The sequence below is a fragment of the Manacus candei genome, unplaced genomic scaffold (genome assembly GCF_025592945.1).
Source record: "Manacus candei isolate 608988 ecotype Guabito, Panama unplaced genomic scaffold, ASM2559294v1 h1tg000015l, whole genome shotgun sequence".
Classification (NCBI taxonomy): domain Eukaryota; kingdom Metazoa; phylum Chordata; class Aves; order Passeriformes; family Pipridae; genus Manacus; species Manacus candei.
Genome location: NW_026138063.1, coordinates 7134852 through 7158492, shown reverse-complemented (window position 1 = coordinate 7158492; position 23641 = coordinate 7134852). Strand labels below are relative to the sequence as shown.

General features: G+C 43.8%; 1 protein-coding gene across 6 annotated transcripts in view; it reads right to left on the bottom strand.

Moving 5' to 3' along the window:
• The window catches only part of LOC127468766 (calcium-activated potassium channel subunit beta-2), a 143579-nt gene that overhangs the window by 59573 nt on the left and 60365 nt on the right, over positions 1-23641 (bottom strand). Inside the window, exon 2 of one of the 6 annotated variants that reach the window (XM_051782298.1) lies at positions 14147-14189. The exons of the other annotated variants lie outside the window; for them this stretch is intronic. Coding sequence (XP_051638258.1) covers positions 14147-14160 — 14 coding nt within the window. The 5' untranslated portion in view covers positions 14161-14189. The remainder of the gene's footprint in view (positions 1-14146; positions 14190-23641) is intronic. 6 annotated transcript variants of the gene reach the window in all.

The window sequence follows — 23641 nt, the reverse complement described above, 5'->3', positions numbered from 1 at the left end:
ATAATAACATGCCTAATCTTTCAGAGGCTGTTGTGGAAAATTCTCTCTTTTCTAGCTGGCAAGAAATGAGATTTGTATTTTAGCCTTTTGTTTAAATCTGACCCTGAAGGGGTTTGAAGTGTTGTAGCAAAGCTGGATGTAGCACCCTTTTTATCCAACCCGGTACCATGTAATTGGGATTCCAGTCCATCCGCTCACCTGGTCTCTTCATGTTTGCTAGTGAGCACAGGGAAGGACATCCCATTTCCACAGAGACCACGATGAACTTTTTGTTAGGAAAATAGGTCTGTCAGCCCTTATTGCTCCTCTTCCAGCAGAGTTTTAGTGAAATGCACTGTAACACTTGCTACCTCTGAGACCCTTTCCCTCCCTTTGCATGGGATAGACTCCTGGGTTCTGTATGGTGATTTTCCTCCCCTGTCCATTGTAATAATAACATGCTGTAAGTTTTGCTGGTCTTTGTCTCTCTGGAGGATTAGACATGCCATTTAGCAAAACTGGTCATCTAGGGATAAAAATACATTAGTAAAATCAAGTCACCGTTTGCCTATACTGTGAGATTTGTCTTAATACCATTGCAAGGTTAAACTCGTTTCTTCACAGGTTAAAGGGATGGATTTACTGGCCTGAAATGCTAATTTTTATTTCACCATACCTTGCTGCTGTTTTGTGCATGTTTTCCTCCTCAGCCCTGTCTGAGGGAAAGGAAGGGCTTAGGGTTGGGAGTGACTTGCTGTCAGAAGTCTAGGGCCATTGCACTCCCTATTCCTGACCCTTTAAAGCATAGTGTGACCTTTTGAGTATACAGAGAGCTGAGAACTTCATAAATGCACACATTTAAACAAGAGATGGTGCTTCCTTTCGTGAGAGCCCTGTCAGGCTGTGTGGGAACAGGGTAATGTTGCATGGCAAACTTGGGAATTTCTGTGTGACCTTGCTGCTAAAAGCTTCATCTTTCGGCACCAGAGAATACCCCTGAACTTGTGCATGAACTCTAAATATTTGCTGTTATGAGGCTGCTGAAGGTGCAGCTGTGGAAACCAGTTCTTCACTCTGCATGCTTGGGATAGCATTCCCAAAAGCTCTTGCCATGGCCCAGATCATTAATACACAGTGTCTAAGGACAGCTTGGGGATAGGACAGCCTCACAGAGTGGAGGGGTGTGCTAGAGGGGGTTCACCTTGTCCCCATGGCCATCTCTGACACCTTGCTGCAGGCATCAGATGTGCCTGAGTTAGAGGAGCAGTTTGCTGGCTGGGACAGATGCAGCTGGGGAATCCTGCACCCTAACTAGAGTGACCTCTTTGCTGCTTATTTTCCAGCCCTGCTTTGCTCCAGGTTTGAGCTCATTCAGTGCTTGTGCAAAGCAGCAATCACAAAGCCAAATTTTGGATAGGCTTTGGGAATGTGGAGGCACTTTGAGGTCTTGTGCATCAGGGATGTACCAGGAGCTGCATCTGGCTGTTCTGCCCCGGGAGGGCAACCAGGGCAAACTGCTCCTTTCATACATCTGCACTATCACATTGGAAAGGAAATGGAGGTGACAATTATTGCAGTTTCCCATCCTTGCTCACCAAGGTTTGGCAGGGAGATGGCACTCATTGTCACAGCCAAGCCTGCCATCTCCTGACCCAACAGCTTTGGTGGGAAAACTCAGAGGGAGGGATATTGTATCATGCTCCATCCTGCTTCACTGACTTATCAGTTCTTGCTTTTGTTTTTGTGCCCAATTTGGAATATGTGCAGATTTTGGTCAAGAAAAATGAACAAAGAAGGATGCTAATTACCGCACTCTGAGGGCAATGGCATCACTGTCCCCATATTGCATCTGACTTACTGGGCCTAAGGGAGGGGCTAAATACAAATTCCAGCAGCAGCACAAGCTCTTTAGTAATATATCATCTCACTTATAAATGTGCTTTGCAGAAAAATAACTACTTAAAACCTTCCTCTTTGTTACACTCACTGACTAATACAGCCCTGAGTTGGTATAATGCTGTCTTTCCACAGCTCTTCTTTGCATGTCTGTGCTGAATTCATACGCAGAAGTTTCTATGAGGAAATGAATTGCTAAAATTCCTAATGAATTTGGTTTTCAGAGAGGCTTTTCTAATAAAGATAATATGCGTCAGCAGAGCTGGCAGGTTTTTACTGGGGCAGTTCTTCATTGAGTCCAGAGTAGATTTCTGTGATAAATCTTGTTAGTGCTGTCACTCTTGATCCTAGTGGTGTGAATAGCCATTTAGCTTGCAAAACAGCAGAGCCATTCAGTGGCTCGTGGGTTTTGGCATCATGCTCAAATGTTCTCCAGCCTTTCCTGTCTTTTGCCAATCTCTCTGACTAACTCACCAAATTTTTTATAATGCAGGACAGGCTCCCACAATAAATCTCTTAACCTCTGCTATTCAGACTCTTATGATAGATGGTGCCTACTTTCATTGCAGGATGTGATCCCTGCTGCAGTTACCTGGCTGCATTATCAGAGACTGAGGTAACACTTTGTTCTTAGAGCACCTGCATGATTTGTTTTATATCTTTGCCTTTCAAAAGCTTTTGAATTGCACTTCCTCTCTGGCTTTCACAGCCAGTTGCAGCTCTGGACTGAACTGAAGCCCAAGCGATAAGCCCTGCTCTGTATTTTTTGTGCAGAGTACAGCAGGTTCATTCATTACAGGGGATGATGCTGCCTGTTGAGCCACCCCCAATCAGTTGTGTATCTCTTGAGCATCACAGTCTGTCTCATGGAGACACCCACAGCCTGAGGCTGTGAGTCCACACTGTGATGTTTGCTTGCTATCATGAGGACAATGAACCTTGTTTCCCTGGTCACAGTGTAATGCAGGGCACACACCCTGCAAATGGGGACAAGTAGGGAATTTGGAAACAGCTGGCCTCTGCCTGGTACCTGGGGCTAGTGCTCCTTCCTTGCCACGTGCTGTGTGGGACCAGTGGATCTTAGTCCCACTGTGTCAGCTGCACTCTAGCAAGTGGTGGGAGGGTTTTTTTATATTTCTTCTTTTAAAATATCTGTTGCTGTTCTTCCATGTCAACAAACACAAGTGTCTGCAGCAGAGACAGTATCTTAATGAGTTGTTAGGCATCTGTGGAGATCTTGGCAAAAACAAAAAAAATGCATAAATGCTAGATAGTTCAGTGAGACCTGTATCAGATTTATCTAATACTGACCTTTCAAGAAGTCCTTGGATGATATGAACTGGCTGTTATTGGTAGCGGAGAAAATAAAGTTGCAGCAGTTTATACCAGCTAAGCACCTGGTCATTATGTCTAATGTTGTAAAAGTTGCTGTGGAAGCACAGGCTAAAATAGCTATTCATCTTTGATCCCTCAGCAATGCAAGAGGCTCTAGTAATCTCTAAGATTATGGTTATAGAGAGATCAAATTTTATATACAACCTGCTAAACCATGTTTACAACATGTTTCAGTTCAAAGAGGAAAGTAGTGCATGTGCAACGTGTGTGGGTCTCCCCTCCTCCTCTGTGCCTCTTCTGGGCTTTTAAGAGTGAGTCTGTGGTGCCTTGGAAGTCTGACTTTGCAATGCTGTGGGTGCTCTGAGCTGAAGGCCAGCACTGCTGGCCCAGCACCTGGTATTTCCAGAGGAGAAAGTGGAGCCAGGTAGGAGTTACCACATATTTACATATTCTTGGGGAGCAGAGATGGAGCCAGGCTGTGTTTGAGAGATGATGTAAAACCATTAGAGGAATATACCGTCCTGCAGGACTGGAGGTAGTGGCTTTGCTGTGATTACAAGTTTCCAGGTGACTTTAATTACACTCCTATGTGGGGGAGGGTGTAAAACACAATGGCACAAATAAACAAAATGATCCAACTAGTAGGAGGCACAGTTGCAGGCTCTTAGTTTCCAATGCAACATATGCTCCAACCACTATTTCTAGATTCCCTGTGTATTAATACATATCTTATAAGGAACAATTAATGTGAAGGCTTTCAAATGCCAAAGCAGAAAGTCACTGAGACCAGGAGCCAGCTTGGCTTTGGCTGTCTTGGGCCAAGCCTGGGACTGCTCCCCAGGCTTCAGTGGAGTGATAGTGGGTTTGCCCTGGGAGAAAACATAATTCAGACTGCAAAGTAGAACAGAGTGAATTTTGTAGTTCTTACCAAAGTCTTGTTCTTTGAAAGTCTTCTCTGGTCTTGTGTAGGACAGTGCAAAAGAATGGATTTGGTAAAGGTTAGGACATTTCAGTGACTGAAGGAAAATTGCTTTCCTCCCTCAGGTTCCAGTAGTAATGCTATGTATCTGTTCATATATTTCTTTAAAAACTATTTGTGTCCTTCCAGCAATATTTGATACCCTGGGTATCTCACAGGCTGCAGAAAATATTTACTCTGTCTCGTTTGCCCTTCTCTCAACAATGCACATGCACAAAAGACAGATTTGAAGTGTTTGTGCCTTTTGATTGACAATAGAAATCTTTTGCTTTGAGTTTTGGCAGAATGTTCATGGTCCCAAAAAGCTTTTCAGTTAACTCTCATTTTGTTTGCATGACTAAGCAGTGGTTCTGCATCACTTAATTACAAAAGATTTGCAGAGCCTCAAAAGTGTTTCACTGCTGGAGAAAAATCCAGCAGTAAATCCAGCTTCCATGGATTAAATTGCTTTAAACTAAAAACCCCAATGGCAACAATTCTTTCTCATAGAATCACAGAATAGTTTGGGTTGGAAGGGACCTTAAAGATCACCTACTTCCAACCCCCCTGCCATGGGCAAGGACACTTTCCACTAGACCAGGTTGCTCTAAGCCCCATCCAACCTGGCCTTGAATATTTCCAGGGATGGGACAGGCACAGCTTCTCTGGGCAACCTGTGCCAGGGCCTCACCACCCTCACAGTGAAGTATTTCTTCCTAATATCCAACCTAAACCTATCCTCTTTCATTTAAAAGCCATTCCCCCTTGTCCCATCTCTCCGTGCACCTGTCAAAAGTACCTCTCTGGCTTCCTTGTAGCCCCCTTTAGCTACTGGAAGGGGTTCTAAGGTCTCCCCAGAGCCTTCCCTTCTCCAGGCTGAACAACCCCAGCTCTCTCAGCTTGTCTCCACTGCAGAGGTGTTCCAGCCCTTGGAGCATCTTTGTGGCCTCCTCTTGACTCAGTCCAGCAGGTCCTTTATTTTGGGGACCCCAGAGCTCAATGCAGTGCTCCAGGTGAGGTCTCAAAAGAGCAGACTAGAGGGGAAGAATCCTGCATGATGCCAGATCATGTGCATCTTCTTGACAATCAACACCCCCAAGTCTTTCTCCTTAGGGCTGCAGATGATTTTTCTCCCTTGAAGTGCAGCCTTAGGTAAGAGGAGACAATGAGGCTTCAAGCCTCTGAAGAATCTGGGTGTGGACGGTGTAAACAATGAGAGATGTCTTCGTGTAAGAAATAATTCTAGCTACTGTCATGGCAATAATGTGAAACACTGACTGCTGGAACTTCCTACCACATCAAATATACTGCCATGAATTATTTAGCAAATCTAATTGAATGTAATTTTGCTATTCGAGATAAGTAGCCGCTAAGCTCAGTCTGAAAAATCAATTTGTATATGCCATAGTACTGATATCCCTTGGAACCAGCCTGGCATCATCCACAGCGCTGCCTACTTTACACTGCAGTTTCATGCTCTTCTTTTAGTATTAGCTTGGCCTGGGACATCCAACAGCCCTGGGCTCTCTGAAATTTTACATGCAGGAGGATGTAAATCTCCTTGAATTTCCAGGGTGGCAGACCTCTCAAACATTTCTTTGTCCCTTCTGGAGCATTTACAATACTTTTGGGCAGTACAACAGACACGCTTGGTTCACCGTGTGGTGCAGAAGGGCTTTGGGTTTGCCCAGAGCAGCTGGCAAGGCTTGCAGTGGATATGCCATATATCTGCTGAGCCATAGTGAAAGCAATCCAGGATGTAACAGCTGGAAAGTAGCTCTGCAGTGGGAGCTAGAAAACAGTGTAAAGGGCTTCTGTTGGCTAAGAAACCTAGATTTGGTCTATCGAGGTCAACATCATCTACTGGGGATTAGGTAGGATCAAGTAATTAATGAAAAAGATAATTCATACCAGTTTTCTAATCCCTACAGACAGTGTGGATGACACACTTCTGCTGTCAACTCTTCTATCTATGTTTTCCTGTGAAGAAGTGCAGAGAAGGGAAGGGTGGGCAACAGGCTGCAGAGGTTGTCACTAATACTTCCTGAGTGCTCTTCTCTGCTGGTCCAGCAGCGCTTCTTCCTTGCAGATATTTGGTATGTCCAACTCAATGCCTGCTCTGGCAGCCTCACTGTTAGGGTATGCCAGCTCCCTCTGAGTCCCCTAAAGCATGGAGCAATGCAACCTGTGCCTGCTCCAGCCCCACCACTGTCACAGGGAGGATGGTGGTGCTGAGTCAACTTATTGCTGAAATTATTCCTGGAGACATCATCAAGACTGTTAAAAACCTCCATTGCTGCAGTTAGATAATTTGAATGTAGCACAAAAAGCAGCATCCTGGGGGATGCCCAAACTCTGGTCTTCACGTGATTTAGCCTAATTGTCTCCATGGCTCACACAGTCAAATTATTTGCATGGGAGCTGGTGTGCGAAGGGGCTGGAGCTGCAGACTGGCAGGTCCCGCAGCTCTGCACAAAGGGCTGGATTCTGAACAAGCTGATATCCCCCTTCCTGGTTTTCCTTGTTGGTTCTTACTAGGAGCATGGTGGGAGGTGTCTTTCTCTTAGGATGTACATCCAAATGACAAAAAAAAAATAGTTGCAGTCAAAGGTAAGCTGACCAGCCAAGGATTGTTTAAAGCAAAATTATCCTCTTGGTCCACAACAAAGTGGTTTACTACCTTGTGAGAGCTCCCTCACCTTGTGTGGATGTGCAGGTCTAGGCAAAGTACAATTCCATTTGACATCTCCAGCAGTAGGGCTGAATGACCTCAGTGGAATTTTTTTGCTTCAAAGTGCTCAAACTTTTTACAATAATGTCCTAAGTCAGAGTGATGGTTATGGTTGCAGATAGGAGGAGAGCTTCTGAAACTGTCACACTCACTGTTTTAAAACTCACAAAATACTGTTTCAATACTTTCAAAGTTAAACTCTTGGACTCTGTTTCAAAATAATTTTCTAGTTTTAAAATGTCCCTTAATTTAAAAAATAGCTATATTTTAAAATATTTAAAGTAGACTTGAAATGAAATGTGGTTTTTATTATTTAAATAGAAATTGTCCTTTTCGGATCAACTGCAACTACATTTTTCCTCTCTGACCTGCTTTGTCCATCAGACTGGAAACTCCATTATCTCTCCATTCCTACAAGAGAGATTAGATTCTCAGCAGATGGAAATGCTGATCTCTGAAATTGGGTGCTGCTTCTGCCAGTGCCCAACCTGGACCCTGAGATGGGAGAACACACAGCTGGGTTGGCCGTAGGAAGAGATTGCACCAGGGAATCCCTGCTGGGTTTTGCAGCAGAGGTGTGATGTTTCGGCACACAACTGCATTGCTCTTCCTGACAGAGCAGCTTTGATGCCAAGGAAGTAGAGCCCGAGTGCTCCAATGCTTGCAGTTTCAATATGGGTAGCTAAGGTTGTTTCCTACAATGTTCTTACTTTTATTGCTGAAACATGATGCACCAAATTTCTCAACTGCAGCAAGTGGAGTTATTTAGCCTTGTTGTGAGAGCGTGTTTCTGGGTGCACGTTGCAGGGCTCCATCCTGCCCTGCTCTGCAACCTGTGCCCACTGACACTGCCCTGGTCCCTTGGTGCAAGTGTCCGTCCACTCTCTCTGAGCCTCTGTTGAGGGGAACCTTAACGCTACATTAAAAGTGATGTAGTTGTGGAAATAAGTCATTTTCTTGGTCCCTGAGTTCCTGTTGTAGCTGGAGCTGCCAGTGCAGGAGCAGGCAGAGAGCAAGAGCTCAGATACACAACCCCCACACCAGAGTTGCTGAACTCAGGAGGAAGCAGGGTGTTGCCACCCACAGCAATGGGGCTGTGAAGGTCAGATACGGCCAAAAGCCATTTAAGCTCCTCTGGCCTTCAAGGAGAGGGGGGCAGATTTGTAGGCAGCTTTGGTCCTGCTAGGAGAAGTTTTGGTATGCTTTCCCCTCTGCACAACATGGGACACTTCCCACCTCCCCTGCTGTAAATGTATTGTCTCCTTTAAAAACTTTCCTGAAAGCTTGAATTTTGCTTTGCCTCTGCACTCTTTGGAATCATTGCCTGAAATACCAAAGCAGCATGTTTGATTACACTGGACTTGGCCTCTGCCTGGCAGCACCCAGCCCCTCTGCTGAGACAACTTGCTCAGAAATAAATTTTCAGATTAGCATAACTGAAGTGGGAAGGGCTTCTAAAACACTGGTAGAGATAAAGCAGCATGATCAGATGCAACATGCCTGTTTTCTCTGGGATATTGCAGCAAGATGTGATAGATGGTCACCCCAGCAAAGACAGATAAGAAATGCCTGGAGGTAGAGGGAAGAAACTAAGAACATCTTTCCTACTGCCTGTTTGTAATAGTTTGTAGAGCACTACAAGCTAAACTCTGTATTATCTTTAGCCTGCATTATTGTCAGCCTATAGCATTCAAGAGCATTTCTGACTCAGAACAGGTTTTATGTGCGCTCTTTTTTGTCTTTATGTCACTACAACTGTGTGACACATCATGGAGGCTGCAGCCAGGAGAGGAAACTGCTAAGAAGGCCTGTGGTGGGGTCTGGAAAACACAATGGGATCCTTTCCTTTGAAGGTGGATTTCCATTTCAAATGTTTCTCCAGGAAGACAAGTCCTTTCCTCCACTGTCCTCTTCACCTTATCCCCCAGGGAGCCTCATATTCCCAACAAGACCTTGGTATCATTATGACCCTGGTCCTCTAAATTTGATCCCAGCACTGAGGATTTAAAGCCAGTGAATTGGTGCAGTGCTGTATGCACTTTATTGTGTAGGATCTTCTTCACAGATAAACAGGGCAGTTGCTTTGCTCTTGCTATATTTTTTATGGCAAAGTGCTAACTAGGAGAGGATGGTGATAAACTAATTGGAAAATGAGAACAGTAGACCTACAGAGCATATAATACAAGCAGGTCAAAAGCTTTGGGAGTTGCATATGGTCATTCAAAAGCAGGATAAAATGCAGAGGTTTTGGTGCTGAAGTTGGAAGTGGCTCCTGTTAAATTTGCAAAGAGCTGCTGGGAGAAAGGCCAAACTCCTACTCCACAGCTGGGTAGGGAAAGGGATTCTTTTCTACACATCTAGACTTCACTGACCTCTCTCTGGCAGCTTTTTTGGCTCTTGCTCCTGCCCAGCCTCTTGATTATACTGGCCTTTTTCTCTGCTGCAAGCCCTGCCCTGCAAGTTCCAGCAGAAAAGCAGTTAGCTGGGGTAGAAACCTCTGGAATGACTGGGAGAACTGCTCTGTGGTGGAGGATGAGATGAAGAGGGAACAGGGAAGGCTGTCCTGGGCTTTCCTGGAGCAGGTGCCCAAGCAGCTAGAGTCTGGGGGGAGTAGAAAGAAGAACTGGAGAAGGAGGGGCAAGAAACTGTAATAGCTCCACTCCCTGGTTTCATAGATCCATGGCTGGTTAGGATTGTCCTGAAGAACTAATGTGGAGTTGGAGCTCCAGGAAATCAATCCTCAGGAGTTTGTGCATTGATCTTTTGGAAACATTAACCTGAGGAATTTCTCCATCTACACTTGTTTTCATTTGGGTGCATGTTCACAGGGATTGATTTTCTTAAGATCTGAGCATTGAATTAGATGTTTTTCTGGATGCACTGGTTCAGCCTCAGCTTTTGTAAGGAGGTATCAGCTGGGATTTCACCTAATTCGACTTTGTTATTGAGATTCACTGACAGCAGTAGGTTTGTGACTGCATTTTCCTCAGCAGCCCTTGAAGGGGTAGAAGGCTCTTTTATCCACAAGGCTGAACTGTGTTTTCACCCAAATGCTGCAGGAAATGGGGGTCAAATCCAGCTATTGCTGTGCAACAGGGTCGTGTGGCATGACACCCAATGAGGGCTGGATTCCTACCCCAACAAAACATGGTGGCCTCTTGACAGGTAAAGACACTAAAGTCTCATCTTTTCTTAGGAAAATAATGTGTCTAGATACATAAGATGTGCATATAAATGTATATGTGTGTGTATATATTTTCTTACCAAGTTGCTTTGTTGTCCTCTGTGGCTGTAGAGGAATGAGAGTAGACCCTTAAATAAAGTGAAAGTCAGCTGGCCCTAAGTTCTGCAATTCTGGTGAAAAAAAAAAAATTGGAGGGGGGAGAAAGAGGTCATAAAGTGCACCAGAGGTATACAGAAGAGGATCCCCATTGCATCTGCTCAGTGATATTGCTGCCCATGTTCCAGCTAATCTAATTCAGGTGCAACCACATCTGCCCTTTGCTGTGGTTGTCTGCCAGTGCCAAACCCCTCTAATGAAAACAGTGGATATCTGTGCCCAAATTGCTAAAACAGGCAATAATATGGTTTTGGTTCCCGTGTTTTCACCTTCCCCATGCTCCTGCCCACTGCTTGCCACTTAGCCCCAGCAGTCTCAGGATGGACTGCCCTAAATCCCAGGGAGTCTGCTCCAAAACCAGCCATAAATGGAGCCACTGTAAAGTTACAGAAATGAGTGGCTTTGTCCTCTGTAGGCTTTGAACCTCTTTACCTTTCACCTGTGTATAGCTTGGCATGCAGGGGTCAAGTCAGAGTGAGATAAGGTACAATTCATTCCAGTGGTATTTTGTATGCAGGGGCTGAGCTCAGTCTCACTGCGTTACCAAAAGCTGATAACAAATAGATATGAAACACCTTTGAAATGCTAACTTATCCTAAAAAGCCCATTTCTTCAATACTTCTAAGCAACACAAAGCTTCGTCCTAGACAATCTGCTCCCTCCTCTCTGTTTTAATAAGCAAGAAGCATAGTATCTGGCTGGAAAGAATGCAACAAATATTTTTGCATTCACACAGCTCAGGAAAGAAGTGATGCTGCAAAATTTCAAGAAATCCCAGTTTCAAAGTACCAAGATGAACAGAGGAGAAAGCTGGGAGCAGTGAGGTTCCAGGCAGGACTGTGCTTCCTCCCAGCTGTACTGCCCCATCTTTTCCCTACGGGCTGTAAGGGGGTGCTTAGGCTGCATCCTTCCAGGGGATGTTTTATTTTTGACCTGCATTGCAAGAGGAGCCAGAACACCAGGTTTTTGCCACACCAGGTTCTGTTTAGTGCATCATGCACTTGCTGTCCCCAGCTGCATTTTCCCTGTGCTCCCTCTGAACTCAGGTTTGGTCCTGAACTCCTTGTGTGGGTACACTGTGACCCATTTCAGTTCAAATGAACTAGGTTAGCTAAAGCAGTGGAAAATGTAGGTTTTTTGCTACTTTGCCTCACTTAGAGTGAAATCCATTGGTTGCAGAAGACCAATCCCTTGGCTGATGTAAATCACTGTACCTCCTTTGACTTTGATGGAGGCTCATCTCTTTGTTCCAGCTGCTGATCTTGCCTGGCATCTGGTACACTCTATCCTGTGTGGTGTTTGTTTTAATAGCCTGATAAAACTATTATTCTCGAAGGGAGATAGTGGCTGGTAGCTGTGTGTTTAGCAAAAATCTGCACCCATACAGTTTCCATAAGTGTTTGCTTCAAAGATGTAAACACCACATTACCCAATTAAAGGACTGTCCTTAATAATTTATCAGGCAATTAAAACATTCATTGCCCTTTATCCCAGAGAGCTCCACCAGTGATATATAATGTGAACCTAAGCTAAAATGCTATAATAAATGAACAGTGATGCAATGCATCAAACATAATGGGAACATTAAGGCAATGAAGGGTGGTTTATCAAGAATGGAGGATATAACACAGTTAGTGGAGCTAACTTAATTTCTGGAAATACCATTGCTCCTGAGGAGTGGGGCATGGCACAGGAGGTGTCTGCAGAAGAAACCTCAGTAATATGTTCCAGGGAAAACTTACCCGTTACAAAGTTAAGAGACAGAAAAGATATCTCTCCCCAGTTGTTATTAATAATCCTTTTGAGAATGTCAAAAGAAAGGGAAATGAGCAACTGAAAGAGAGGGATTATAGCAGAAGTGGTGTTTCAGCTTAGCTCTAACTGCTTCTCATAGTACAGTATTGCTTCACACTCATGTAATGAAAAATGCAAAACTAAAGAGAGAATAAAAAAAGGCAAATGCTTTTGTTACTAATTCTGGTCTGGATGTTCTAAAAAAAAATGACTCAAGAGGTTGGGAGTCCAATTCACACTGAGCTAAAATCAGATTTGAACAGTTCGTTTCCCCTCTGAAAAATCTCAGTCACTATTGTAAAAATGCCAGAGCCTCGGTGGTACCAAATCTCCTGTCTGTGCTGCTCCTGCTGCTCCTGGGAGCTGCTCCTGGTAGTATTTTGCGGTGTGAAGGTGTACCCAAAGATGTATAGGTCATGCAAACATAGAGTTGGGATGTGCTGCAGTGTGGATGACAGAAGGTTGATAATTTCATCTTCCCATTTTTAATAGTATCTTTAGGTGGGAGGATGATTAAGGGCCACCGTTACTGTTTTTGAAGAACTGTTCTTGAGCCCTTCAATTCTGGGTATGAAAAAGGATGGGATGGAAGTGAATGGTGATATAAAAATGATGGTCCTCCAGTTCCCCTTTCCAAGTTCTGAGGCTAAACATGTTGGCAAGTGATTTGCTTTAATGGGGAAAACCCACATGAGACTTGTTCTCTGACCAGAGTTTGAGACAGGCTTCACAAACGTTCACAGACACTTTAACTGTGAGTATGAATGAGGCCCCCCAAATCTTTGTTCACAAAGCCTAGTCATGATTGATGAATGAGGCACACTTTAAAAACAGGTTTTCACAACAGGGCTTTTACGTGGGTGTATCTTTGATCTTTTTATGGTGACGCACATCATCTGCCAGCCTAGGGAAAAGTGCCTTGTTCAAGGTACTATTCCATGCCTGCTGGTTTATTTGTCAGCCTGTATGGACCTTTATGATGCCTAAAGAAACTATGGTTATTAATGCTGGAGTCTTAGCACAGCATCTTACATCAAGCAGAGCTAAGTGATGTGGAGCCCACTCCATGCAGCAAGGGCAGGAAGGACGTGGGTTCTATTCCTGCCTCAGCCACTGACTCGCTGCCTAATCTTGGACACTTTGTGCTGTTATTATTTTTCCTTTGCTTATGTGGTCCCTTGTGAACTCTCTGGAGAAGGAGCAGCTGCTTGCTGCAGGATTGCTGGGTGCTTAGTGCCGTTACTCTATGGCAACTCATAACAATAGCATGGAGGGTTATTGGATAGTGAGCTTTTTATTAAGTAATTTGGAGTGGATTATATGGACTAGAACAGTGTAATGGAATGCAGGTTCATCTTCTCCTCACCACTTGCAGTATACATTAACTCCATTTATTTATACTGCCACTCTTTCTCCTTCGTGGGATGCAAAGGAGACTCAGCCTCCCACTACAAAATCCCCAAAGATTTTTGGGGCTAGGATCTACTCTTTAATACACACAAGAAAACTTCTGCAGTTGTTTCTAGTCTCTGGAAAAGCTGCTACCAGATGCACATATGCATCTCTGCCATCCTGGCTTGCACAGCAGCATCTGTGGTGGTGCCTTTGCCCTTCCTGGAGTAACAGGCTGGGGAGCTGGACACTTATTGGTAGTCCTTTGTCCTAGTTTAAAGAATAACCACGTCTGTCAGGATAAAATATTTTGGTTTGTCACACCTTTTTGGAATAAACTTTTTCACTGAAGAAAACTTAAGGACAAAAGAGAATACATTTAAATAAAAGCATGAGCCACAAAAACAACAGCAGAATACACTTTTCAAGTGATACTTAATATAAACAACTTTTCATTGGTTTAACTCATCTTTTAGTTCTTCGTGGGAGGTTAAAGCAGGCAATTCCCTCTCTTAGCCCTAGAAAGGCACACAGAAAAATTGATATCCCCATTTCTGACATCAGGAGACTGTATGTCCTTGTATTTCTTTCTTGCCTTTTGTGCTTAGTTCCTTTCTTTTTGCAAATGAGCATTTGGATGCCATTCAGCCCGATGGGGGATTACAGCTGTTCTTTCCCTCCTCATCGTTCTGGTCACCTGGCTGACATTTCTACCACGTACCTGAACTTTCCCATTCCTGGATTCTGCGTGCTTTTCCTTGCACCTAGGCAGAACAGTAAGACCTTTTGTATTGTTATGAGATTAAAAAAAAACAAACAACAAAACAAAACAGACCCAGTCTTTTTAGGACACTCATAACTATTTTCTCTTGACTTTAGATGCTTAAATGTAAAATGGCTTGTGTAGTTTATTGATGCTCCACCTCACGGTGGGGTTATAGGGACTGCTGAACCTCCCTCTGCAGTTAGAAACTGCCATTACTTCCTTTGTGTAACTGCTATTCCTTGGCATAAAACTTAGAAGAAGACCTGAAACAAAGCCAAAGATATAATATCCTATCCTCAGAGAATCAGAAAAAAGTCGGCTCTAAATTTGCTGTGAAAACATTTGATTTGTGATGAATTTCTAGAGGAAAATAAAAATAAAAATTGCTGCCTTGCAGAAATCACAAGAATTGCAGTAGCTTACAAGAGAAGTGTTCTTTTTGATGACTGCCTGAATCCCCCTCATGTCATATAATTTATGTTAATTAAATGCTGATGGAATCTGAATAAGCATATTGATGGAAGATGTATTTGAGATACTGTTATTAATTCATCATTCAGTAGCTAGTGCGTGAAATAATGCATTCCTAGGCTCTGATTTAGGACATTTCATTTTCAGTATTACCGAGATATCTGTTTCCAACAGAAATAACCCTTTAATCTACTGTTAAAAAAACCAACCAAAGCACAGCACAACAACACTAAAACAACAAGAAGCTCACCAAAAATCTGATTGGAGGCAGCCTGATTGAGCAACTCTGAAGCAGTAATTATTTATGCCTTTCAGAGCTATAGCACATACTGATCCCAATTCTTCAGGTAATGGACATAAAATAACGATTTAAAAATAACTATAATATTCAAGTACGAAGGAGAACCTCTAAACTCAACAGCATGTGCTTTATTGCACCTCAAGCTTACATTTTGGCAAGTATAAGGACATGGCAGCCTTCCTGGGACTGTGCTTTTGTACCTAAATCCTCACCTTGCTGGTAGTGAGGTGTGGACAAGGTTCAGCATCCTGCAACCAGGCTGGTGAGCTGAGACTGGCCACAAACTTCACTTGATGACAAAGAATTATTGGGTGGTGGTTGATGTGGATGGCCAGGAGACCTCCAGTGGCCTCAGAGGTGAGGGATGTCCCTGTTCCCCTGCTGAGCCTTGCCTTCTGCCAATGATTCCACCAGCACCAGTGCCTGGGGGTCAGCCTTGGCTGACACCGACCTGCCACCAAAGTGACTTCAGCAGCTGAAAGCACAGGAAAGGGGCAGCCTTGCCCCAGCTGTTGTTGCATCACCTCTCACAGGATGGTGTGGTTCAAAGCCATTAGGTTGGGTGAGTCTCTAGAGTGCCCCACACCGTGCATTGCTGCTGTGCCTGCTGCCACTGCAGGTGTCAGACAAAGCAAAGCAAAGATGGTCTGGAGGCCTCAGACCCTCAGCAAGAGCTGAACTAGGAAAGAAACTCCGCAAAACAGTAAAATGGGACATTTTGGAGTACAAAAAGCTAAGGAGCAGTGGTAATAACAGCCTAGAAACTGAATGTTTGCCTTCACTTAAGGGGGAGCACTTCTAATTACTTCTATGTGTTTTAGGTGAGGTCCCAGGTAACTGGGGTGCTCATAAGTGTTCAGAACAGTTGGAAGGTGGGAATAAAAGCATGGGAGCCGGTTACCCACCATACCATGATGTTTACTGCTGCTGGGGTTGGTTTCATAGGTCATCTCTAAATGTTTAGTAAGTGTCTTATAAAATCATTTTGGGAATCAACAGTGCCCAGAAACTTAACTGCTCCCATAACTCTGAGCTTCACTGGAAGAAGGGGGGCAGTTTGATCTCCAAAATTGAGTGTTCTTTGCTAAAGGGCTTCTCTGTAACCTGCCCTGCTACTTATGCTTAGTGTCACTGAGGGGAAGGACACACACCCTGAGGTTTCCTCAGCTGAGGGACAGGGGAGGTCTAACCCTAAATCCAGGAAGAGGCTGATGGGAGGCAGTGACATACAATTCCCACCAACGCTATAGTGTCTCTAAATGGACTTTCCTAATTTTGTGGGATCACATGAAACTGGGTCCTGATTTTTCTGCAAAGGCTTTAAGGCTTACAGCTCTCTCCCCTCTACAAAAGTGCCATTGCCTCAGGAGGTGGGGAAGCATTGATGTTGACAAGTGTTACCTTAATGCATGAGGTTGTTCACGCTTTCCCCATCGCTGCATTGAGCCCTGGGGACCAGTTCAGAAATGATGGAGAAACCTAATGATGAGCTTCTCTGAGAGAATTACAAATGTAATAGGGAATGGAATGAGGTAAGCAATGAAAACCAAGGTGAAATTTCCCGACTGACTGAAGCTGAACTAACTGTGGATGCTGCTGAAGGAAACTGTTCCATCCTCCTCCCCTAGATCTGCAAGCTTTGCCACTTCACCCAATACCATTAAATGAGTGGCAAGATGAGTTGCCTTTAGAGCTGTGGGGTTAGTTTTCAGGTGGATCACCGAGCTTAAGTCAGTAGGAGATTTCTTATGCTTAAGACGAAGTAAAGTGGCAGCACTGCCAAACTGCTGTGTAATTAAAAGTGTTACATGGTAATTGATAATGCTGTAGGTTGGATATAGGGGTATATATGACAAATACACTCTTTCTCTCCAGCAGGGAAATATAGGCTTTGCAGTGCTCATAAGTAGCTGAAAGTATTTAATATTAGGTTTTAACCTCCAGGGACCTTTATACTGCACCATCAAGAGAGAGATTAAAATCTAGGAAGAGGTATCTGAGCATCTGCACAGGAAGGACAGAGGTGTTCCAGATTGCAAACAACCACCTTCCCCTTCTGCTCCCCGAGACTTAACAACCCCAGAGTGATTTTGCTTGCTCATAACCATTCAGATCAGTGAATTCTTTTATTCAAATGTGATCCCTGTGGCTTCTTAAACGGTAGCTGGAAACGTTTCCTTGCAACTCCACCGGGTTGCTTGGAAAAACGTGCTTTTAGCCTGTTGTGTTTTGCTAATGAGATCCTGCTATTCAAGTAGGTGTGAAAGGGTTTCGAAAACAGTTTGTGTGTTTGTATACAGCAGGGAGAAGTGGCTGCTCACATTAATTCCCAATTCAGGCTGTGCTTGTGAATGGCTCTGACTACCCCAAAGATCAAAGGTGTCTGTATATATAATCTGCTTCTGGGCTGCTCTCCACTAATGATGGTGTCTGGCCCAACTATTAGTAGTTGTAATACATGGACAGGTCTAAGTAAGAGATACAAATCTGGCAATACTCAGGAATTGCTCTTTGCCCCTTAAACCATTTGAATTGCTGGAGGATTGACTGAAAAACACCCTTACAGAAGACACAGCCAGGAACTACCTGCATCTAACGCTGGTTGCATTCATGGACTCAGGCATCCCTGTAGCCTGCAAACCTGTGTTTTCCCTGCCTAGCTATCATTCTTTAGTGTTTAGGTGGTTTTGTGACAGTAAGGCTTATGAATACTGCTTGCTAGGGCTGGTATTTGCCTTTGGATTTGGCTTCTTCCCATCCCAGTGCAGGGCACGGTGAACCATCAGAAACTGTGCAGTCTGCAGAACAAAGCACAAGAACTTTTTGGCTCCTGCATCTCTTTTGCATCCTCTCTGTTTTTACTGTGGGTTTATGTACATTCACTTGCCTGGGGACTTGTCATCTTATTTGTAATCTATTGTTTTAATTATTTTCTGTGAAGGTGTCCAAAGACCTTGGGGTACTGAGACACAAATACATTATTTATTCATTAATTATTCATTATTGCTAACTACTTGCTACAATGTAGTTGTCTGCAGTAACTGCCTGGGTGAACCCTCTCCCATGGATAAGAGGGTACCTGCTTTATTTGCCAACTATTCCTCGGACAGGAGGAAGATTGCTAAAAAAGTGGAGGAGGAAATAGCTACATTCGGCCAATAACTCTTTTTCTGATGTGTATCTCCAAGAGTTGACCTAAAAAGTATCAGAGGGAACACAGGTTCCCTAATGCACGTCTGCAGTTCATAACTATTGCTAAATTGTCCCAGAACTGCCTGGAAAGGGATTTAGCAGATGGGTAAAAGGGCTTTAATTTCACTGCTCTTGACTGACTTTTTCCACTTAAGAAATGTCTCCTTCTGCAGCTTCACCTGCATCTGAGTTATCCCTGCAGTTCTGTTGTCTGCACTGCATTTTTGTTTGCAATGCAGAAATAAACACAGAAATGTTAAAAATAGAAATAACCCTGAGCTGAAATGATTTCCCCTTCCTAGCTGGCTACCTTGCACACCAGACTTCAGTCATATATCATCTCAGATTGCTGAGGCTGGAGCTCCCCAGTGCTCATCTCAGAGAGGTGTTTTTCAGAGATATACCTGGTCCCAATTGTTCATGGGATTTATCTGATCCCCATGATTTCCCTGCACTGATTGCTACAAAAGAAGGGCCTGAAGCAAACACCCAGATGCAGCAGACCCATCTTCTTGGCCAAAAGGCAGTGACTTCAGCCTGCCTTCCCCCCTCAGTGCTGCAGTTCATTGCACTCCTTAGTACCAGGGAGTAAATGTGTGGTTTAAAACTGGGATCAAAGTGTGAAATCCAGTCCTGGTGGGGACTGTGATCCTCCTCCAGCCTGAGCACTGTGCATGTGGCTGGGGGTGAACTGGGATGACACCTGGTGAGCTGCTGCTGGAGGACACACAGCTTTGGAGAAGATTAACTACAGTCTCTGCTGAGTGACAGCTTTGAAACCTCAGGGAAGTTTTAACAGGCTACAGGAGATCTGTTTTGCTGTTTTGTTTAAAATAACTAATAATTGCTGAACTTTTGATTTTTAGCTGGAGAGGAAATCTCTTAATTATTTAATTGGTTGGTAACAGGTCAGAGAAGTTGAAACAGCTCAAGTGGATTGACGAGACCAGAATTTGTGTGAGCACTTCTGGAAATGGAGCTCACCCACTCAGGAAAATTAAAGCAGGCTGCCGGGCACTGCTGTGACTAGCAGGTCTGGAGAATTTTTTAACATTTTGAGATCATTTCTGGGAGCTCTAAAACTGAGTGGAAAACCTCTTTGGCTTCACAGTCTCATCAGAAATTCCCCCAGGACATTGTGGTCACCATGACTGTCTGCTCAAGAAATGTTTGCATCTGCTTGATTAGTGTGTCGGATTGCTACAGTAAACAAGGAAATTAAGTCTTTAGTGATATGGATGGATATTTTGACAGTCATGGAGAGGGCAGAGAGGAAGTTTGTGTAAAAAAATCCTGACACTGGAAGGGTGAATTGAACACCCAGCATTGCTCTCAGCTGTTTAACGGAAGGCAGCTCAGTCACTGGCAGGATCAATCCCTATAGATTGAGCCCATGGCTATTATCAACTTTTCTTATGTCCTTGCCGCTTGTAAATTTAACTCCACCTCTCAATAATGTTGAATGAAAGGCACAGCAGCACTGCAGAGAAAGGAAACAAAATGATTCCCTAACACGTTGCTCTTTGAGGACACCTCTCCTCTGTATGAAACTTAGCTTCAGCCTGTGCTTGAATTTGTCCCTCTCTTCCCTGTCTACTGTGGTTGAGTGGAGTCACAGTGTGATACAGTCGGGAGGGTACCTATCTCTGCCCTTCCATAGTTACAGAATCCACTTCAAAGAAAATGTTCTTGAGAGAGCACAGCCCATTGCACAGTGGTGAGTCCTTCTAGTAGAATAGCATATATTAAATGGTAATCATTTTAGATGTTTTGCAGGGTAATTCTCCTCTGCTGCTCTCTCCAGTGCCCCTGTCCTCTCAGAATTGTGTGGAAGCAGGACTCAAGTGTTTTCAGTCTGTTGCTGATCTACCTGCAGAGGTCTAGAAAGCAAGGTGGGAAAGTGCTGGAAAAGTGCCTGTAAGCACTCTTGCTTGCACTTGCCAACAGCTTTGGAGCTGTACCGCTTGTCTGCCACCTCCATTTGAGAGGACCATAAAAAGGAGCATCAGTGACCATCCCAAACTATTGGGGCAGTGGCTGAGTGTGGCTGGCTAAGCTGCTGGGAAGAGATGGCTTGGAGCTGGAGTAAGGAACAACAGAAAAAGTCTGCCTGATGCAAGCTCCAAATCTGGCTGAGGGCATAGAGTGGGTATTTTTAGCTTTCACGCTCTCCTCACCACTTAGGTGTTCATTTTATACCCCTCTGGTCTGTTTGCCTACACAGCCCTGTCTTACACAGCCCTGCTGTCTGCTCCACATCGAACCCTGGCACAGTGCCAGTGACTTGAGGCATTGGATACGGCAGCAACAGGAGCATCCTATGCCAAATCCACCTCCCAGGCCTGGGTTAATGGAACACTGCTCAAATGCTTGCTCAGTCTAACAGGAAAAAAAAAAAGTCAATATGTCCTGGCAACTGAAGGCCTTAGTGTGTGACTGTGTAGCGACTACAACAGTGCAGGAAGTGATAAACTCTGAGAGTGTCTCAGCATTTATGAGAATGAGGGCACATACGTTATTATTGGACATTACCATATAAATTATCACCTCCTCTATACTTCCCAGTTGTACTGTAATCTCTTCAAGTGCTGCTCCTCACTGTGCAAGAAGCAATAAGGGAGCTGGTGCTTCACACTGCTTTCCATACAATGAAAGTGCAACACTGCTCTGACAGACGTTCTGTTTGGTGCCCACGTGCCTGGAGCACATCCAGAGCTGTCTGCCCCACACCTGCGAGACAAACAGAGCTAATCTGACACTGCATCTGCCCACTCTGCCCAGTGCTCCTCACAAATATAGAAACAGTTCAGACCAACATCTGTAGAAACTGGATCTTGCTGCCACATCTGTTTCTCTCTCCTTTAGCAAAGATTGAAATATAAGTCTGAAAGGATCCTACCTTTGACGCATGGTTGCCATAGTAAAGCCAAACTTCTTTCATGCAAAGGTTGTGGAAAGGCAAAAGTTTGTACTTAGAGCAAGTGGGTTCATTACGGGAAAGAAAATAATAGAGGTGAGAGCCTCAGGGAAGGAAAACACTCCTTCAGATATTTCTTCATGGATCATGTGAGAATAAGGAGCCATTGAAAAAGGTTTTAACACATTGCAATTATCTTGCTTTCAACAGAACTTGCCAAAGTCTAAAACCACAAGGTTTCAGTCTGAATGTGATAATGATGGAGATGGGACTCAAAAAATGCAAACAGTGGAAACTGAATCTGATGTGGGCAGTTTGCTTGAGGTTGTTTTTAAACAACAGAATTTCTCTCCAAATCCTTCCTGTCTTAGTCTGTCAAGAAGATATATATGTGTGTACAGGATGTGCTCAAGACCTGCATGATATATCACTGATGAATAAAGAACTTTGTAGATGAATACCTGCAGGTTTAAGACATAAATAAACCCTCTTTCCGTAGTCTCTTGCTACCTGTTGCAATCTAATGAGAAGAAATATGGCAGGGAATGCTAACAGCTTTTTGCCAGCATGTTGTCTTCAAATGTGTAATTGGTACCAAGTGGTGACAATACAGAAGCTTGCAAAAATTTTAACTGATGATGAGAAGGCAGCATTTGCCAGAGGAAGAGTTTTCTCCCTGATTTTGCAGATCCTGTTGAGTTAATTTAGCTGATCGTGTAGGGTGGATGAATGCTGCATCAGTTTACAGCTTTCCTGCTCCCCAAGCGCTTACAGCTGCTGTCCATGTTCCCCTCTTGTCCACTTTTCATGGCTATTTTGATCCCAGGAACAGTTTGCAAGCACCTAAGGAGGTTTGCAAAGTGACATTATCCTATACCCAGCCAGGAGGGCTGCTTGCCTCCTGCACTCAGTGTGGGAGTGCTGGGGTGCAGGAATGGAGCTGCAAGGACACTTCATGGAGAGGTTTGGGGATCTTTCCATTATGAAAGCAAAACAGAACCCATCCTCAGGTCTTTTCCCTGTATGAAGACAGTTTTTATCCATTTTTTCTGTTTGTCATAATATACATATGAAGACATCTCCCCCTTGACCTGTGACAACTGGTCTGTGAAGATCACGTGCCACTCACAGTGATTACAAGGCCATTTTATCCAGCATGGGGCAGATCCTGGGGCTTTTACTCGGATTTTTCTCAGCCATTACTTCAAGCCAAAGATCTCCTTTAGACAAACCATCTGTAATTATAGCTGAGCTAAATGTTTACAACATTCCCCCAGAAACCCTCTTGTTTCCAGGTCCCCTGCTTTTGCCTTGCAGAGCGTGCCTGGCTCGAGACCTCATTTTGCCTTGAAGGAGCTCAAAGGAGGCCAAGGTGAGGTGCTGTGATTTGACCTGACTCCAGATGAAGTCAATGCAACCTTTCTTTCTCTCATCCTATTCATTTAACATGCATCAGGGTATGGTTTTCCAGATGGGCATGGTGTTTGCAGTATTGCTATGGTGTGGTAAATAAACACCCCAGCCTGCTGTGCCTGTGGGGAGTAAATTTGCCCAGTGAGGTTGCTGCACAGGGCAGAGGTAGCTGTTGTATGTTGTAAAAAGGCACCAAATATAAAGACCTGGAGGTAGAAATAATAAGCAAGAAAATCTGCTCTGCATGTACACGGGAGGTTTCTGATCAAAAGCAACAGGTTTTTTAGACTACAGAAATTATTTATGAAAAGTATCTGGGGAATTCTAACTGGTACAAATGAAAGGAGCTTGTCCTCCCCTCCCTGCAATTTGTCAGTCTCCAGCTTCTCACCTCCTGCTTGCACAACTGAAAACTGGGCTTTTACATAAGGAAGTGAAATTTAGTAAAAAATATTTTTACAAAAGTGATCTGATCCCTGAAACTGGGGGGAAAACATTGCAGCTGCAGTATTTTATATAATTTAAAAGCTGATTACTCTCCATGTGGAGTAAGTACTTTCCATAAGGCTTTCTACTACATGTGGTATGCACCCTAATTTGTATTAACGGCTCCTAAGGAGCCATCATAGTTTATCAAGAAAGTAATATGCATTTTAAAAGCACTCAAATAAAGATTTACATGATAAACCTTAATAACTCTGGAATGCATTATTAGCTGTAGTACACTTCCAGAAGCAGTCATTCACTTCTGTCAAATTAGATAATTCAAAGAGCCATGAAAAACTTCAGCTCAGAATTTAGCTGTTGTTTGGTCACTCTCTAGGATTTATTTCGTGCATTAAGGGGCACTTTCCACCTCAGCCTGTGTATGGCAAGTGGCTATTTTGTGCATAGAAACTCTGCTATGATTCCTTCTAAAGAAAACAACCTGTTAAGCTTTAAAGCTCATTATTTATTGCAAAATGGCCTTATATCTCTGGCAATATTTTCCTGCAATTGTCCTGTCAGCCAGATGCTAAGTAAGATATCAGTATAAACCAGTTTCACAATATCTGTGAAATATGGCTGGGAGATAGTAATGTTACTGAGATGATGTTTTAAATCATGAGAAAAGCCAGTCAGTAAATTGGTGGCTTCCGTAAAGCCAGTGGAAAAA